General features: G+C 42.9%; 1 protein-coding gene across 1 annotated transcript in view; it reads left to right on the forward strand.

Moving 5' to 3' along the window:
• impg2a (interphotoreceptor matrix proteoglycan 2a) overlaps positions 1-17,630 on the forward strand; it is a 56,485-nt gene that overhangs the window by 13,280 nt on the left and 25,575 nt on the right. Inside the window, exons 4-8 of the mRNA XM_082969139.1 lie at positions 49-74; positions 226-258; positions 3,772-3,809; positions 7,219-7,424; positions 11,990-12,048. Of these exons, the coding sequence (XP_082825265.1) occupies positions 49-74; positions 226-258; positions 3,772-3,809; positions 7,219-7,424; positions 11,990-12,048 (362 nt within the window). The remainder of the gene's footprint in view (positions 1-48; positions 75-225; positions 259-3,771; positions 3,810-7,218; positions 7,425-11,989; positions 12,049-17,630) is intronic.

Raw genomic sequence — 17,630 nt, forward strand, 5'->3', positions numbered from 1 at the left:
CATTACTTACTGTTGTGTCATTTCTGTCTTCCATCTTTGCCATTTCAGAGAATGTTGCTGACAGGGTTAAAAAGGTAAAGTATGTAATCCTGTCATAGTTACTTTCATTGCTATTGTAACATTTCTTGGAGCGTATTCACTGTGCATTACTCTTGTCTTACATGTGTGTCATTCTTTTCCCCATTACTGCTCTCTCTCTCTCTACTCCTGCTCCACCAACCGTAGTGAGCCCAACAACTCACGGCTACATACGTGCAGGTAAAGTTCTGAAGGTTCTTCAAACTTACCTGGCCATATTACTCCTCATCCTCTCCCCCATTGCTGTGGCCGTACATTTCATTCGGGAAAATATTCAGACCCCTTGACTTTTTACACATTTTGTTATGTTACCACCTTATTCTAAAATGGATCCAACAAATAATAATCCTCATCAATCTACACACAATACCCCATAATGACGAAGCAAAAACAGGTTTCTAGAAATGTTTGCAAATGCATTCAAAATTAAAAACTGAAATATCACATTAACATAAGTACTCAGACTCTTTACTCAGTACTTTGTTGAAGCACCTGTGGCAGTGATTACAGCCTCAAGTCTTCTTGGATATGACGCTAAAAGCTTAGCACATTGTATAAACAGATAAACGGTTTGTACTGTATCTCTATGGCTGCAGATACATGGTATCTATCTCTGTGGCTGCAGATACATGGTATCTACCTCTATGGCTGCAGATACATGGTATCTATCTCTATGGCTGCAGATACATGGTATCTATCTCTGTGGCTGCAGATACATGGTATCTATCTCTATGGCTGCAGATACATGGTATCTATCTCTATGGCTGCAGATACATGGTATCTATCTCTATGGCTGCAGATACATGGTATCTATCTCTATGGCTGCAGATACATGGTATCTATCTCTATGGCTGCAGATACACTGTATCTATCTCTATGGCTGCAGATACATGGTATCTATCTCTATGGCTGCAGATACATGGTATCTATCTCTATGGCTGCAGATACATGGTATCTATCTCTATGGCTGCAGATACATGGTATCTATCTCTATGGCTGCAGATACATGGTATCTATCTCTATGGCAGCAGATACACGGTATCTACAGTTGAAGCCGGAAGTTTACATACACTTAGGTTGGAGTCATTAAAACTCATTTTTCAACCACTTCACAAATTTCATGTTATCAAATCAAATGTAATTGGTCACATACACATGGTTAGCAGATGTTAATGCGAGTGTAGCAAAATGCTTAGTTTTGGCAAGTCGGTTAGGACATCTACTTTGTGCATGACACAAGTAATTTTTCCAACAATTGTTTACAGACAGATTATTTCCCTTATAATTCACTGTATCACAATTTCAGTAGGTCAGAAGTTTACATACACTAAGTTGACTGTGCCTTTAAACAGCTTGGAAAATTCCAGAGAATGATGTCATGGCTTTAGAAGCTTCTGATAGGCTAATTGACATCATTTGAGTCAATTGGAGGTGTACCTGTGGATGCATTTCAAGGCCTACCTTCAAACTCAGTGCCTCTTTGCTTGACATCATGGGGAAATCAAAAGAAATCAGCCAAGACCTCAGAAAACAAATTGTAGACCTCCACAAGTCTGGTTTATCCTTAAGAGCAATTTCCAAATGCCTGAAGGTACCACATTCATCTGTACAAACAATAGTACGCAAGTATAAAAACCATGCGACCACGCAGCCGTCATACCACTCAGGAAGGAGACGCGTTGTGTCTCCTAGAGATGATTCTACTTTGTTGCGAAAAGTGCAAATCAATCCCAGAACAACAGCAAAGGACCTTGTGAAGCTGCAGATACAAAGTATCTACCTCTATGGCTGCAGATACATGGTATCTATCTCTATGGCTGCAGATACATGGTATCTATCTTTATGGCTGCAGATACATGGTATCTATCTCTATGGCTGCAGATACATGGTATCTACCTCTATGGCTGCAGATACATGGTATCTACTTCTATGGCTGCAGATACATGGTATCTACCTCTATGGCTGCAGATACATGGTATCTACCTCTATGGCTGCAGATACATGGTATCTACCTCTATGGCTGCAGATACATGGTATCTATCTCTATGGCTGCAGATACATGGTATCTATCTCTATGGCTGCAGATACATGGTATCTACCTCTATGGCTGCAGATACATGGTATCTATCTCTATGGCTGCAGATACATGGTATCTATCTCTATGGCTGCAGATACATGGTATCTATCTCTATGGCTGCAGATACATGGTATCTATCTCTATGGCTGCAGATACATGGTATCTATCTCTATGGCTGCAGATACATGGTATCTATCTCTATGGCTGCAGATACATGGTATCTACCTCTATGGCTGCAGATACATGGTATCTATCTCTATGGCTGCAGATACATGGTATCTATCTCTATGGCTGCAGATACATGGTATCTACCTCTATGGCTGCAGATACATGGTATCTACCCTCTATGGCTGCAGATACATGGTATCTACCCTCTATGGCTGCAGATACATGGTATCTACCTCTATGGCTGCAGATACATGGTATCTACCTCTATGGCTGCAGATACATGGTATCTACCTCTATGGCTGCAGATACATGGTATCTACCTCTATGGCTGCAGATACATGGTATCTACCTCTATGGCTGCAGATACATGGTATCTATCTTTATGGCTGCAGATACATGGTATCTATCTCTATGGCTGCAGATACATGGTATCTACCTCTATGGCTGCAGATACATGGTATCTACTTCTATGGCTGCAGATACATGGTATCTACCTCTATGGCTGCAGATACATGGTATCTACCTCTATGGCTGCAGATACATGGTATCTACCTCTATGGCTGCAGATACATGGTATCTATCTCTATGGCTGCAGATACATGGTATCTATCTCTATGGCTGCAGATACATGGTATCTACCTCTATGGCTGCAGATACATGGTATCTATCTCTATGGCTGCAGATACATGGTATCTATCTCTATGGCTGCAGATACATGGTATCTATCTCTATGGCTGCAGATACATGGTATCTATCTCTATGGCTGCAGATACATGGTATCTATCTCTATGGCTGCAGATACATGGTATCTATCTCTATGGCTGCAGATACATGGTATCTACCTCTATGGCTGCAGATACATGGTATCTATCTCTATGGCTGCAGATACATGGTATCTATCTCTATGGCTGCAGATACATGGTATCTACCTCTATGGCTGCAGATACATGGTATCTACCCTCTATGGCTGCAGATACATGGTATCTACCCTCTATGGCTGCAGATACATGGTATCTACCTCTATGGCTGCAGATACATGGTATCTACCTCTATGGCTGCAGATACATGGTATCTACCTCTATGGCTGCAGATACATGGTATCTACCTCTATGGCTGCAGATACATGGTATCTACCTCTATGGCTGCAGATACATGGTATCTTATCTCTATGGCTGCAGATACATGGTATCTACCTCTATGGCTGCAGATACATGGTATCTACCCTCTATGGCTGCAGATACATGGTATCTACCTCTATGGCTGCAGATACATGGTATCTATCTCTATGGCTGCAGATACATGGTATCTATCTCTATGACTCCACTACAAGTAGAACACCTGATAGTTTTGTGCTTCTTAACTATTATAAGAAAACATTTTTATAATTTGATTTGATTGGATCTCTGAGTGAAAGCTCTTAACTGTGAGTGACTGTTGTTGTTCCACAGCACCCCGACTACAGCCACAGAACAGGAGGCCCAAGGAGGTCAGTGTCACACACACACACACCTTTTATACCTTCTTTATCCCTCCATCCTTTCTCTCTCTGTTACCTCTTTCTCTCTCTCTCTCCATCTCCTTCTCTCTGCTCTGTGACGTGCTCAGACCGGTAATAGCCCACTATAGCTGTCTAATCCACATTAGTAAGCAGCGCCCCACATTACGGGCTCAAGCCAAGCAATGCCTCTGACTATCGATGTCTTGTGGTACACATAGTGCTGTGGCAGTCATTACATTTCATCAGCTGGTTATTGTTGTGCAAAAGACTGTCGGTCTCATGGTCATTTTACTTTTAATTAGCATAAACACACGTTTAGCATCTCCAGTCCTCCATGCATACAAACCGCATACAAAAGTCTAATATATCAATTTAATATACACCATCACAATAAATCCATTATTTATTTTAGTCAGGTCTAAAAAACATTATGATACGAAGAAAATGTATTTCAGAAGAACAGAATATGAGTTGGCCTACTGTATGTTATCTGGCTATGCTCCGTGCCATTTAGCTGACAAGATCATCTTAGAAGTCCCATGCTATTGTATTATGTTATATGATTATATAGTAAGAAGAATATAATTCAACTTAGCTGAATAAAATAGAAAGGATATTTTCCCATTCCAGAGCGAGTGCACATATGAAGTGGTTATGTTGAGGTAAAAGTGATCATTTGAAACAGGTTCTATAAGATAGATTTAGAGTTATTAGGTAACTTTAGTTTTGAATGATACAAACCTTAGAAATAAAAACATATATGGGCTGCATGATGCGACTACAGGCTCTTGATGATTTGAGAAAGTCGCAAAAAAAGCTTGTGCTCTGTTCCTTGCCTCAGGCTGCACAGCTCTTCTCTCATCAAGTGCTCATATTTTCATCCATCAGACTATTCTCAATTGAGTCTTGTCTTTACTAATATGTAAAATTAGTTTAGATTTAGAATGGCCCATTATGAAATGGGCAGGAACAGGAACAAGGGCAGGGGTAAAAAGACATGTCATCCATATGCACTGGAATAGTGAATGGAGGCCACTTTCCTGCTGGTTCGTTCTCAATCATGCTGGGTAGGCTACTCTGGTTATTTCACTCCACGCATCAACCACTGTTTGAGGAGCATACAGCCTCTTGCTGCATAACAGGTGATATTCTGCCCAAACTCTGCATGCCATGGGCTCTCCGAACCTGTTCATCAATAGTAAAAATGTTTCACAAGAAACATATTTAATTCAACTGTTGACAGACCCTCTTTCTGCGCGCTTGAGAATGGAATGAAGAGATAGGGGAGGAGATGGAAAACATGTTGGTGAGATATTCTGTAGCTAAAGGTAATGTGTCAGCCTATTAATTATGAAAATATCAAAAATGCCCTCAAAGGCGATTACTAGAATTTGTTCAATTTTGAAGTATACAGTGCATTCAGAAAGTATTCAGACCCCTTGACTTTTTCCACATTTTGTTACGTTACAGCCGTGTTCTAAATTTGATTACATAATTTTTTCCCTCATAAATCTAAACACAATACCCCATAATGAAAAAGACTTGACTGGAGTCCACCTGTGGTAAATTCAATTTATTGGACATGATTTGGAAAGGCACACACCTGTGTATATAAGGTCCTACAGTTGAAAGTGCATGTTGGAGCAAAGAACCTGATGGTTACTCTGACAGAACTCCAGAGTTCCTCTGTGGAGATGGGAGAACCTTCTAGAAGGACAACCATCTCTGCAGCATCCCACCAATCAGGCTTTTATGGTGGAGTGGCCAGAAGGATGCCACTCCTCAGTAAAAGGCACATGACAGCCTGCTTGGAGTTTGCCAAAAGGCACCAAAGTACTCAGGCCATGAGAAACAAGATTCTCTGGTCTGATGAAACCAAGATTGAACTCTTTGGCATGAATGCCAAGCGTCACATCTGGAGGAAACCTGGCACCATCCTACGGTGAAGCATGGTGGTGGCAGCGTCATGCAGGGACTGGGAGATTAGTCAAGATCGAGGGAAAGATGAACGGCACAAAGTACAGAGAGAAAACATGCTTCAGAGTGCTCAGGACCTCAGACTGGGGTGAAGGTTCACATTCCAACAGGACAACGACCCTAAGCTCACAGCCAAGACAACGCAGGAGTGGCTTCAGGACAAGTCTCTGAATGTCCTTGAGTGGCCCAACTGGAGCACGGACTTGAACCCGATCGAACATCTCTGGAGAGACCTGAAAATAGCTGTGCAGCTCCCCATCTACCCTGACAGAGCTTGAGAGGATCTGCAGAGAAGAATGGGAGAAACTCCCTAAATACAGGTGTGCCAAGCTTGTAGCGTCATACCCAAGAAGACTTGAGGCTGTAATCGCATCCAAAGGTGATTCAACAAAGTACTGAGTAAAAAGTCTGAATACTTATGTAAAGGTTTTTGCTTTGTCATTACAGGGTGTTGTGTGTAGATTGATGAGGTGAATAAAAATCCATTTTAGAATTAGGATGTAACGTATCAAAATGTGGAAAAAGTCAAGGAATCTGAATATTTTTCGAATGAACTGTAGGCTAAACCAATTCTGTACCAAAGACATCTTAAATCAGTTTTAAAATAAATACAAATCTGCTGTGCGTAAACTGCGGTAGGCTATGTATTGTATAATGGCACAATCATTATTTTAATTCAACAGAGCCCTGAGTACCAGGCCATTAGGACATGATGGAGGGACAATAGAGCGCTGAGTATCAGGCCATTAGGACCTGATGGAGGGACAATAGAGCCCTGAGTACCAGGCCATAAGGACCTGATGGAGGGAGAACAGATCCATGAGTACCAGGCCATTAGGACCTGATGGAGGGACAACAGACCCCTGAATACCAGGCCATTAGGACCTGATGGAGGGACAATAAAGTGCTGAGTACCAGGCCATTAGGACCTGATGGAGGGACAGTAGAGGCCTGAGTACCAGGCCAATAGGACCTGATGGAAGGACAATAGAGGCCTGAGTACCAGGCCATTAGGACCTGATGTTTGTGAGTGAGTTGGTTAATACCAACACATGTCCTGAGTGCATAAAATAAGATTACCATGAACAGTCACATGGAATTTCACTGCGGCCATGACTCATGACTCTCTTTGTGGCGGTAATATGGTCACCTCAACAGCCCTAGGTACACTTACCAGGATTTGTCTGAAGAACATACTGATCTGGGTCTATGCTACTGGTCTGAATTCTGAAGTTGACGATAATCCGTATTTTTCAATCCCACAACTTTGTGCAGGCTTTTGTTCCAGACCATTACCAATGTACCTGAGTCGGCTAATTAACTAAATATAAAGAGCTTGATTAAGTTGAATCAGACATCAGTGTTGTAAGAAAAGTGTTGCTTTCTTAAAAACACCAACCTTTCTCTCCCTAACCCCCAGAGGTCATCATAGAAGGGGCAGAGGTGGAGCTTCCCACAGAACCCACCAATGACATAGAGATGGAAGTGTTGGTGCGGCCCACGCGGGCCCAGTTGGAGCAGGTGGTTGAGCTGAGTATCTTGCTGAAGGGAGAGAGGTACAGCGATGCTCTAAGAGACACTGCCAGCTTCCAGTACCAGACACTCAACCAGCAGTTCATTGACAAGGTAAGACTCAGAAATGTCTGTTTCCCTCTTTATCTCTCTCCTTCTCCCTACCTCCTTCACTCATTCCTACTTCACATTCTTTCCTCCCAACATGATATCATAGGAAATCGTTATCCTGGCCCGTTTAAAAAAAAAATAGAAGAGGGGTAATGTTTTGATGATGTTTTTCTCAATACAGTGCAATCAATGGGAAAGATGAGTTTCACAGGGTTGACAATTTTCTTGTTATTCTCCTCTCTCCCTCCTCTCTCTCCCTAACCTTCCTTCACCCTCTCCCTCTTTCTCTCCCCGTCCCTCACTCACTCTCCCTTCTCTCTCTCCCTCCTCCCCCTCCATTCTGTCTCTCTCTTTCCCTCCCTCCCCTTCCTCTCATCTCTCTCTATCCCTCCTCTCTCCTACCTCTGGCTGTATGTTGACTCTCTCTCTCCCCCTTCTGCTTTCTCTCCCCCTCCTACCCCTCTCCCTCTTTCCCCTCTCTCCTCATCCCTCACTCTCCCCCTTCTTTCTCTCTCTCATCGCCCTCCATTTTCTCTCCCTCCTTTCCCTCCCTTCCTCCCTCTCCTCTCATCTCTATCTTTCTCTCTCTCCCTCCTCTCTCTCTCCCACCCTGTCTGTCTGTAGACAGACATAAAGGCAGACAGACACAGACAGTCAGACAGGTAATTAGGCAGACAGGCAGGCAGACAGACAGACAGGCAGACAGACAGACAGTTTCAAGTTTTCAAGTCGATTGAAAAAATGTGACCAAAATCCTCCTCAGAATTAATTCAATAATTCATAATAAGGATCTTTGTTTCTGGATCTGCAAGACCATTGTGTCCAATGGAGGTCAGAAATGATTTTGGGTCGATTGACTTCAAATTACATATGCTGGGTCATGATAGTCCCCTGATCCCAAATATGTACAATTTGGGAAGATTAAACCTTTTTAACCCTTTGAAACCACCCCTATGATCCCCAATTAAATACTTCCCTCTAGTCGCAGGAAGCTGAAATTCAATGTACGGCCTCCGTGGGACACTTTTTAACGATGCCCTGTGTTTCAAGTGTTTACATTAAGAATTTACCATTCTACAGAGGATGGAAGACTGTGTGTTTGTGTAACTGCAGGGAGAGTGAAGGACCATGTTGAGGATTCCTGTTGCCACAGGAAGCTGAACCTCAACACAGGGCATCCCTATAAGGTCACGATTGGATGTGTACAAGGACGGTTAGCTAGCGCAATCGCAGGCAATGGGGGCATTATGGTTATGGGAGGGGTGTAGGTAATGCTTTTCTATGGAAGAAAGCCCTTAATCTCACTGGGACAAAGTTTTCACTGTGAAGAGTAAATTTCGCATGGTAGGCTTGCGTTCATCGGAAGCGTCTGTTGAACGAGACCATACATGAATTTTGCTTCTGGCCTCAACTGTTCTGCCAATGTCACTCAAAAACACATTACCTCTAGGCCAGGCTTCAAGTGAGGCCTACCTTTCTGCCATATAGTGGGGAGAGGGGCAAATTAATTGAAATTTTTATTACGGTTAGGGTTATGTCTAGGATTGAGGCCCTAACCCTCGCTTCATGTCCACTCCCAGCTCAACCCTAACCCTAGCTTCATGTCCACTCCCAGCTCAACCCTAACCCTAGCTTCATGTCCACTCCCAGCTCAATCCTAACACTAGCTTCATGTCCACTACCAGCTCAACCTTAACCCTAGCCTCAACCTAATCCTAGCTTCATGTCCACTCCCAGCTCAACCCTAACCCTAGCCTCAACCTAACCCTAGCTTCATGTCCACTCCCAGCTCAACCCTAACCCTAGCCTCAACCTAACCCTAGCTTCATGTCCACTATCAGCTCAACCCTAATTCTAACCCTGACCCTCACCTTCGCTTCATCTCCACATCTTGGCTCAACCCTAATGCTAGCCATAAGCCAACACTAACTTCATCTCCACATCTTGGCTCAACCCTAATGCTAGCCATAACCCAACACTAACTTCATCTCCATATCTTGGCTCAACCCTAATGCTAGCCATAACTCCACACTAACTTCATCTCCACATCTTGGCTCAACCCTAATGCTAGCCATAACCCAACACTAACTTCATCTCCACATCTTGGCTCAACCCTAATGCTAGCCATAACCCAACACTAACTTCATCTCCACATCTTGGCTCAACCCTAATGCTAGCCATAACCCAACACTAACTTCTTGTCCACATCCCAGCTCAACCCTAACTCCAAAAGCTGAGCCAAGATGTGAAGGCCAATGTGTTATGGGTATGGTTGGGGTTGAGCCAGGATGTGGACAGCTAGGGTAAGGTTTAGGGTTGAGTTTAGAGTTTGTCTGTCTTTCTTCCTGCCTGTCTCTCTGTCTGTCTGAGTGGATATGTGTCTGTATGTCTGTGTATGTCTGTGAGTTTATATGCCTGTCTATCATTTATTTATTTATTTATGTCTGTCTGTCTGTCTGTCTGTCTGTCTGTCTGTCTGTCTGTCTGTCTGTCTGTCTGTCTGTCTGTCTGTCTGTCTGTCTGTCTGTCTGTCTGTCTGTCTGTCTGTCTGTCTGTCTGTCTGTCTGTCTGTCTGTCTGTCTGTCTGTCTGTCTGTCTGTCTGTCTGTCTGTCTGTCTGTCTGTCTGTCTGTCTGTCTGTCTGTCTTTTTTGCCTTGAATGCAATGTATTGACTTACGCTCCAATACCCTTGATGCATATCTATGCGTCAATATCCTGTCTGTGAAGGTGGGAAAGTGGATAAAAAGTTGGAGGTGGGAGTGAGAGGATGGGGGAAAGAAGGAGGGAGATAAAATGGAGAGGGGGAGGAGGGAGAGAGGAGGGAGAGGGTGAAGTTAGGAGGGGGAAAGAGAGAGAGAGTGGAGAAAGAGGGAGGTAGAGAGCAAGAGAGGAGCGTCATGTCTCTGAAGTCTTTCTCTATGTGTCCATTTTGGGATGTTAATCTCCTCATTAAATGCAAGGTATTCACTTACACATCAACCATCTGACACTCATCTTTTCCAATTGACTGCAATTTGTTGATAAACATCAACCCTGTGACAATCTTATTTTCCCAATGACTGTAACGTATTGAGGAAAACATAAACACTGTGACACTCGTCTTTTCCCATTGACAGCAATGTACTGAGAAAAACGTTAGCTGCATTTGACCTTTTTTGCAGAAAATGTGCCAGAATGAGGTTTTAAGGCTGCTAATGGGCTGTTCCTTTCTCTTTCAGCATTCCTTCTCGCATTTCTCCACTTCACTCCTTTACAGTACTCCTCTTATTTCTTCCACTCTTTCCTTCTCCTCACTATCCTTTCATCTTGCTCCATCTGTCATCTGAATCTCCTCTAAATCTTCTCTCTCATCCTCCCTCAACCCTTTTCGACTCTCTCCATCCCCTTCTCTCCTCTTCTGGCATCTTCTAATCCATCACTTTGTTTGTAGGCTCTGAGGCTATAGTTATTCATTGTTAATTTCAACACACAGTCAGGGCACTATAAAGAACCCACACAGTTTCAAATTCCCTTTATTTGACTGTTTTACACTAGGCATACTCTGTGTGAAAAGATGCTGAAAGTTAAAGTTTATGATGTGGCTTGAGGCCGCAAGAGAGACTGGAATAGAGAAAGCAGGACACACACACACTCACACACATATAACTTTCCTCCACCATCAAGGCTTTTTGACTGAGAACAAATGGGTCAGACATTTTACTGCTGCTGGGAAAATAAGATGTTTTTGACTATCCCCTGGAAGCCGTTAATGTGCTCATTATTACTCTGTCCATAGCCACTGGAAGTAGTTCGAAGGTTGGGGTGCTGACAATTTTTTTGTTGCCATGGCAGGGGGCTAATACAGGACTATTAAAAGCCCAGTGCACGGTGCAGCACCTTCAGCACCCCTAATTCCCACGGCTATGACTCTGTCTTGAACTTTTATCACACTCTGTGTATGGAAAGGGGGAGGGAGATAGACGATGAAAGAAGGAGAGAGACAGAAGACGGAGGAGGAGAGAGACGGACATGTTCGGAAAAACACAATCTGACGATTAAAGAAGTTGGCTGTGTTGCCAAGTGTGTCAGAATAATATTGATTGCAAAAGCTGGGTATTTGCCACATTGATTGGGAAAGGTAGAAGAGGGTGTAATGGCAGGGTTGTTGGCACACTATTAAATGTAATTCAACTTTATCACTGAGGAGGTATTCCACAATGCTGGGTCCATGAGTCAGCAAAACCATGGTTCTCTTCACAAAACAGATCTAGCAACAAGGTTTAATCAGAGGTCTGAGTGAGTAGTCACTAGATGGCCATGCTAGAAATCAAATCAAACCAAATTGTATTGGTCACATACACATATTTAGCAGATGTTATAGTGAAATGCTTGAGTTCCTAGCTCCAACAGTTCAGTAGTATCTGACAATTCACAACAATACACACAAATCTAAAAAGTAAAAGAATGGAATTAAAGTAAAATAATGGAATTAAAGAGCTTAAAGGGTTAAATAAATAAAAAGAGGACATAAACTAGCAATATCCTCAGAATGAACTGTTGAACTCACGTTGTCCTCGTTGTGTTTGCAGATAGAAGATGCTCTGGGGGGACTGCCAGGCTTGAAGAGTGTGACTGTGCTGGAGTTCAGGTCAGTCTCTACTGTAGTGGTGTATTAGCCTGGTCCTGGTCACATTTGGATGTGATTTAGTTTAGCCAACTCCCTTAGCTATCATTGGAATGCTATACTGTACATATGTATGGCATGACAGCAATAATGGTGTAGGCCATTGATTTGATACACTGACCTGACCTTCTCACCTGATCTTTGTCAAACATAATTTCTTTAGATAAAGTGTGTTTAGTTGTCCCCCTCCATGAAATCAGGGAGGGGACTGTGGATCGGTCTCAGTCCATCTGTCCGTCCGTTATTCACAAGCGATATGTCATACATGACTGGCCTGATTTTGACAACATTTGGGTGAATGATGTGTCTTGTCATAGAGATCCAGCATTTACAAAGCAAGAAGGAATAACTGGGCCCAAAATCTGTCTTCTACAGCAGGTGGCGTTATTTCTTTGGCACATGACGTGGAGTAGCCTACAGGGAGTGGATTAACTCAGGAGGCTGGCTGGCCTGGCAACATCTGCCGAGCTCACCAGGCCAGTTAATCAAGTTTTTATATGGTCCGCTTGGGTCAGTAGGCTACATGTTAAAACTCCAACACAACAACAAAAAATGTATTGGTATTTAATCCAGCATTTTGTTATCAACCAGCATTCGGTTTCCAAGCGGAGGTAAGAACGTCAAAACCTTCCCTCTCAGTCTCGAGTAAGCCCGCCTTGCGGCGGGAAGCGTATCAAGTCAGAGTTGAACATCGGCACGCGCATTCAAAAGTCCTCCACCTGCTTTAGTCTTTTTTCATATCAGACACAGAAAGATTTACACAGGCCTACACTATGGAGCTGCTTGCTTGTCAAGACAAAAACATTATTTACACAAATCTCTTGTTGGCCTAGTAATACTATTATGTAGTCTAGGCCTATATAATTATTTAGAAACCAGGATGAATTCCGAAGCTGTTCATGAGATATGTTGTTTATTTATCAGCTTAATATAACCTGTCTGGTAGCAAGTGTATGCAACTCCGCACACACCTGATTGGTGCAAGGGAAGACGTGTTCTAATAAGCCCAGTCGCTGCACAATATTCCCAAATGCAATCTTGGGAAAATACAACAGTTTTTGACTGCAATTATTGAAAGGAGCAGGATCCCAGCTTTTCAGTGCTGTATGATTTATTCCTCAACTCAAATTGTTGTGCAATTGCCAGCGTTTTACAATCTTGAGTGTCTGGCATTACAATAAAAATATTGAATGGAGGGAAGCGCATCAGCCATTCGAATGCATAAACGGTAGGGCTATAGAGTACACAGGAGGTTGGTGGCATCTTAATTGTGGAGTACGGGGTCATAGTATTGGCTGGAGTTTAAAGATAGGAATGGTATTAAATACATCAAACACATGGTTTCCTGTGTTTGATCCCATTCCATTTACTCCATTCCAGTCTTTATTATGAGCCCGTCCTGCCTTGATAGAGTACCACAGTATGAGTTATAATACCCATAAAACCTAGAGGTCAAACGGGGAGGTCATATTTAGAGTGTGATCTATTTTTATTTATTTAATTTTGTGTATTTTACCTACTTTTTCTCCACAATTTCTATCTTGTCTCATCGCTGCAACTCCCCAACAGGCTCGGAAGGCGAAGGTCGAGTCATGCGTCCTCCGAAACATAACCCGCCAAACCACACTTCTTAACACCCGCCCGCTTAACCCGGAAGCCAGCCGCACATGACGACCGGCGTCAGCCTGCAGGCGCACAGCCCGCCACAAGGAGTCACTAGAGCGCGCTGAGCCAAGTTAAGCCCCCCCCCCCCCAGCCAAAGCCTCCCCTAAACTGTATGACACTGGGCCAATTGTGCACCGCCCTATGGGACTCCCGATCACTGCCAGTTGTGATACAGCCCGGGATCGAACCCGGGTCTGTAGTGACACCTCTAGCACTGCGATGCAGTGTCTTAGACTGCTGCTCCACTCGGGAGGCCTGTGATCTAGTTTTTATTTGTTTTCAGGTTTCAGAAGGATGCCCAAGGGTGAGTATAGACCCTTACCCATAGTCCTGGATGTGTATTGTCAGTAGGCTAGTAATCTGACCCTAGGTCTGTGGTTAAGGATAACCTAGTCTTGAGTGTTTGTGTGTGTGTGTGTGTGTCCATACTTGCGAACATAAGAAACTATTTCCATTTAAACAGATTCTCTGGCACAAAATGCATATCAGCCATTTCAATTCGTTGACTTACTTGCAGGCAACAGAAAGCTAAATTGAAGCTGTTTCCATCAGATAACATGGCACACGTCAGCCATATGCTAACCTCAACAGGTGGAACTGATCATATCCTGGCACAAATTCTTCATCAGCCTATCAAAGATCTTAGACTTTGTATCCATGGCATTACTTGAAATAAGTCACTAGCCACTACAGGGATATTTTAAACCTAAAAATTCAAGGTTTACTTTTGTTCCGTTGATCTGTGACAAAATGCTATGTGCCAATATTGCATTGATGCATCCTTGACTAGGCTACTAGCTACTACTAACATTAGACAACGTTTTCAAATATGACAAAATCCTACTTGTTTATCTGTTTCACACACATCCATGTGCTTTTATGGAAAAAAACATGTACATTTAACATTCATTTAAAAACAAAAAAAAAACAAAGAGCCTTATGGATTTGTCAAACAACAGTCATCTAGGCCAGGGGGTTCTCACACTTTTACCACATCTATTTCTATGGGCACAGGCACTGTGACACAAACTGTTCACACCCGCCTCGTTGGTGGAGAGAAATGTGCAGGTTTTAAGCTTATTTCCTGCAATTCTACACATTTTGGCATGGGTTGCAAAGAACATTTAGCCATTTTAAAGCTAAATGTATTGCAATTCTATACATTTTGTCATATCTAATGTGTATTCATGTGATAATTCAGTGACCAAATAATTACAACAATATCTATCTACAAAAAAAAAAAAACATTAGCTGACATGGGCTAGCTGATCTGGACATTTCTGACAAGTTATAAATATCTCTCTATGCAATGACTAAATATCTCTCTATGCAATGACTAACATGACAAGAGGAACTGATGATGCACTACCCAATTTAGAAATGTCACCTTGTGCATTCTTGTGCACCTTGTGTATCCAATTGGTAGTTACAGTCTTGTCTCATTGCTGCAACTCCCATACGGACTTGGGAGAGGCGAAGGTCGAGAGCCGTGCGTCCTCCGAAACACAACCCAATCAAGCTGCACTGCTTCTTGACACAATGCCCACTTAACCCGGAAGCCAGCCGCACCAATGTGTCGGAGGAAACACTGTGCACCTGGCAACCGTGTCAGCATGCACTGCGCCCAGCCCGCCACAGGAGTCGCTAGTGAGCAATGGGACAAGGACATCCCTGCCAGCCAAACCCTCCCCTAACCTGGATGACGTTGGGCCAATTGTGCGCCGCCCCATGAGTCTCCCGGTCGCGATCGGCTGCGACAGAGCCTGGACTCAAACCCAGAATCTCTAGTGGCACAGCTAGCACTGCGATGCAGTGTTTTAGACCACTGCGCCACTCAGGAGGCCCTCAAGAGTAAGTTTAAAGCCAGACTGAGTTTCTTTATAAAGGTATAAAAGGTGTACACATCCATGTAATATTGCTTATTAATAATATTATTAGCTTATCGAAAAAAAATGGTGTTTGTCACATGCTTCATAAACGACAGTGAAATGCTTACTTATGGGTCATTTTCCAACAATGCAGAGATAAAGAAGATCAAATAGAAATAGTGACACGAGGAATAAATACATAGTGAATATTGAATAACAATAACAAGTAAAAAATAACATAGCTATACACAGGAAGTACCAGTACCGAGTCGATGTGCAGGGGTACGAGGTAATTGAGGTAGCTATGTACGTATAGCTAAGGGTAAAGTGACTAGGCAACAGGATAGATAAGACTGAGCAGTAGCAGGAGTGCATCTGGAGCAGCAGTAGCAGCAGCGCATGTGCAGTGGCGGTTCTAGACCATTTCAACTGGGAGGGGGCCAAGCTGGGGCCAGTTGTACTGTTAGAGGGGCCAGTTACATTAGACGTTATTGTTGTCATATCGTTCTCTTCACTGCATTGCAGGCATTAGCAGGCAAAAGACCATGTTCATAATCATCATCGTTGCCACTGTCTAATAATGGATGTAAAAAAGAACGATAGCAAAAATTAGTTATGTAAAAATTATTTCATACTCCACATTTAGGGGGGCCACAAGGGGGTCCAAAATTGTTGTCACATGTGGTGAGTGTGAAAGTGTGTGTGTGTGTGGTATCAGTATGCTTGTGTGCGCATGTTATGTATGTGTGGTCGTATGTAGTGTGTGTGTGTGTGGTCGTATGTAGAGTGTGTGTGTGTGTGGGTAGTGTCCAGTGTTTGTGCATAGAGTCAGTGCAAGAGAGTTAGTAAAAAAATAAAAGGTAAATGCAGGCAGTCCGGGTAGCCATTTGATGAGCTATTTAGCAGTGTTGTTGAGCAGTCTTATGGCTTGGGGGTAGCTGTTCAAAGGTCCTGTTGTTTCCAGATTTGGTGCCCTGGAACTGTTTGCTCTGCGGTCGCAGAGAGAACAGTCTATTGCTTGGGTGGCTGGAGTCTTTGACAATTTGATGCCAAGGCAGCAGCTACTCTTCCTGGGGTCCAGCAAAATTAAGGCAATTATACAATTTTAGAAACATTACAATACATTCACAACAGATTTCACAACACATTAATAAATGTGTGCCCTCAGGCCCCTACTCTACTACCACATATCTACAACACAAAATCCATGTGTACATGTGTGTATAGTGTATATGTTATCGTGTGTTTGTATGCATGTGTCTGTGCTTATGTTTGTGTTGCTTCACAGTCCCCGCTGTTCCATAAGGTGTATTTTTTATCTGTTTTTTTAAATCTAATTTTATTTTACTGCATGCATTAGTTACTTGATATGGAATAGAGTTCCATGTAGTCATGGCTCAATGTAGTACTGTGCGCCTCCCATAGTCTGTTCTGGACTTGGGGTCTGTGAAAAGACCTCTGGTGGCATGTCTTGTGGGGTATGCATGGATGTCTGAGCTGTGTGCCAATAGTTCAAACAGACAGCTTGGTGCATTCAACATGTCAATACCTCTCACAAATACAAGTAAGAATGAAGTTAGTCTCTCTTCCACTTTGAGCCAGGAGAGAGTGACATGAATATTATTAATGTTAGCTCTCTGTGTACATCTAAGGAACAGCCGTGCTGCCCTGTTCTGAGCCAATTGAAGTCCCTCTTTGTGGCATGTAACCACACAACTGAACAGTAGTCCAGGAGCGACAAAACTAGAGCCTGTAGGACCTGCTTTGTTGATAATGCTGTTAAGAAGGCAGATCAGCGCTTTATTATGGACAAACTTCTCCCCATCTTAGCTACTGTTGTATTTGGACCATGACAGTTTACAATCCAGACTTACTCCAAGCATTTTAGTCACCTCAACTTGCTCAATTTCCACATTATTCATTACAAGATTTGGTTTAGGGTTTAATGAATGATTTGTCTCAAATGCAATGCTTTAATTTTTTTATATTTAGGACTAACTTATTCCTTGCCAC

This window comes from Salmo salar, chromosome 25 (genome assembly GCF_965601325.2).
Source record: "Salmo salar chromosome 25, fSalSal1, whole genome shotgun sequence".
In the NCBI taxonomy this organism is placed as follows: domain Eukaryota; kingdom Metazoa; phylum Chordata; class Actinopteri; order Salmoniformes; family Salmonidae; genus Salmo; species Salmo salar.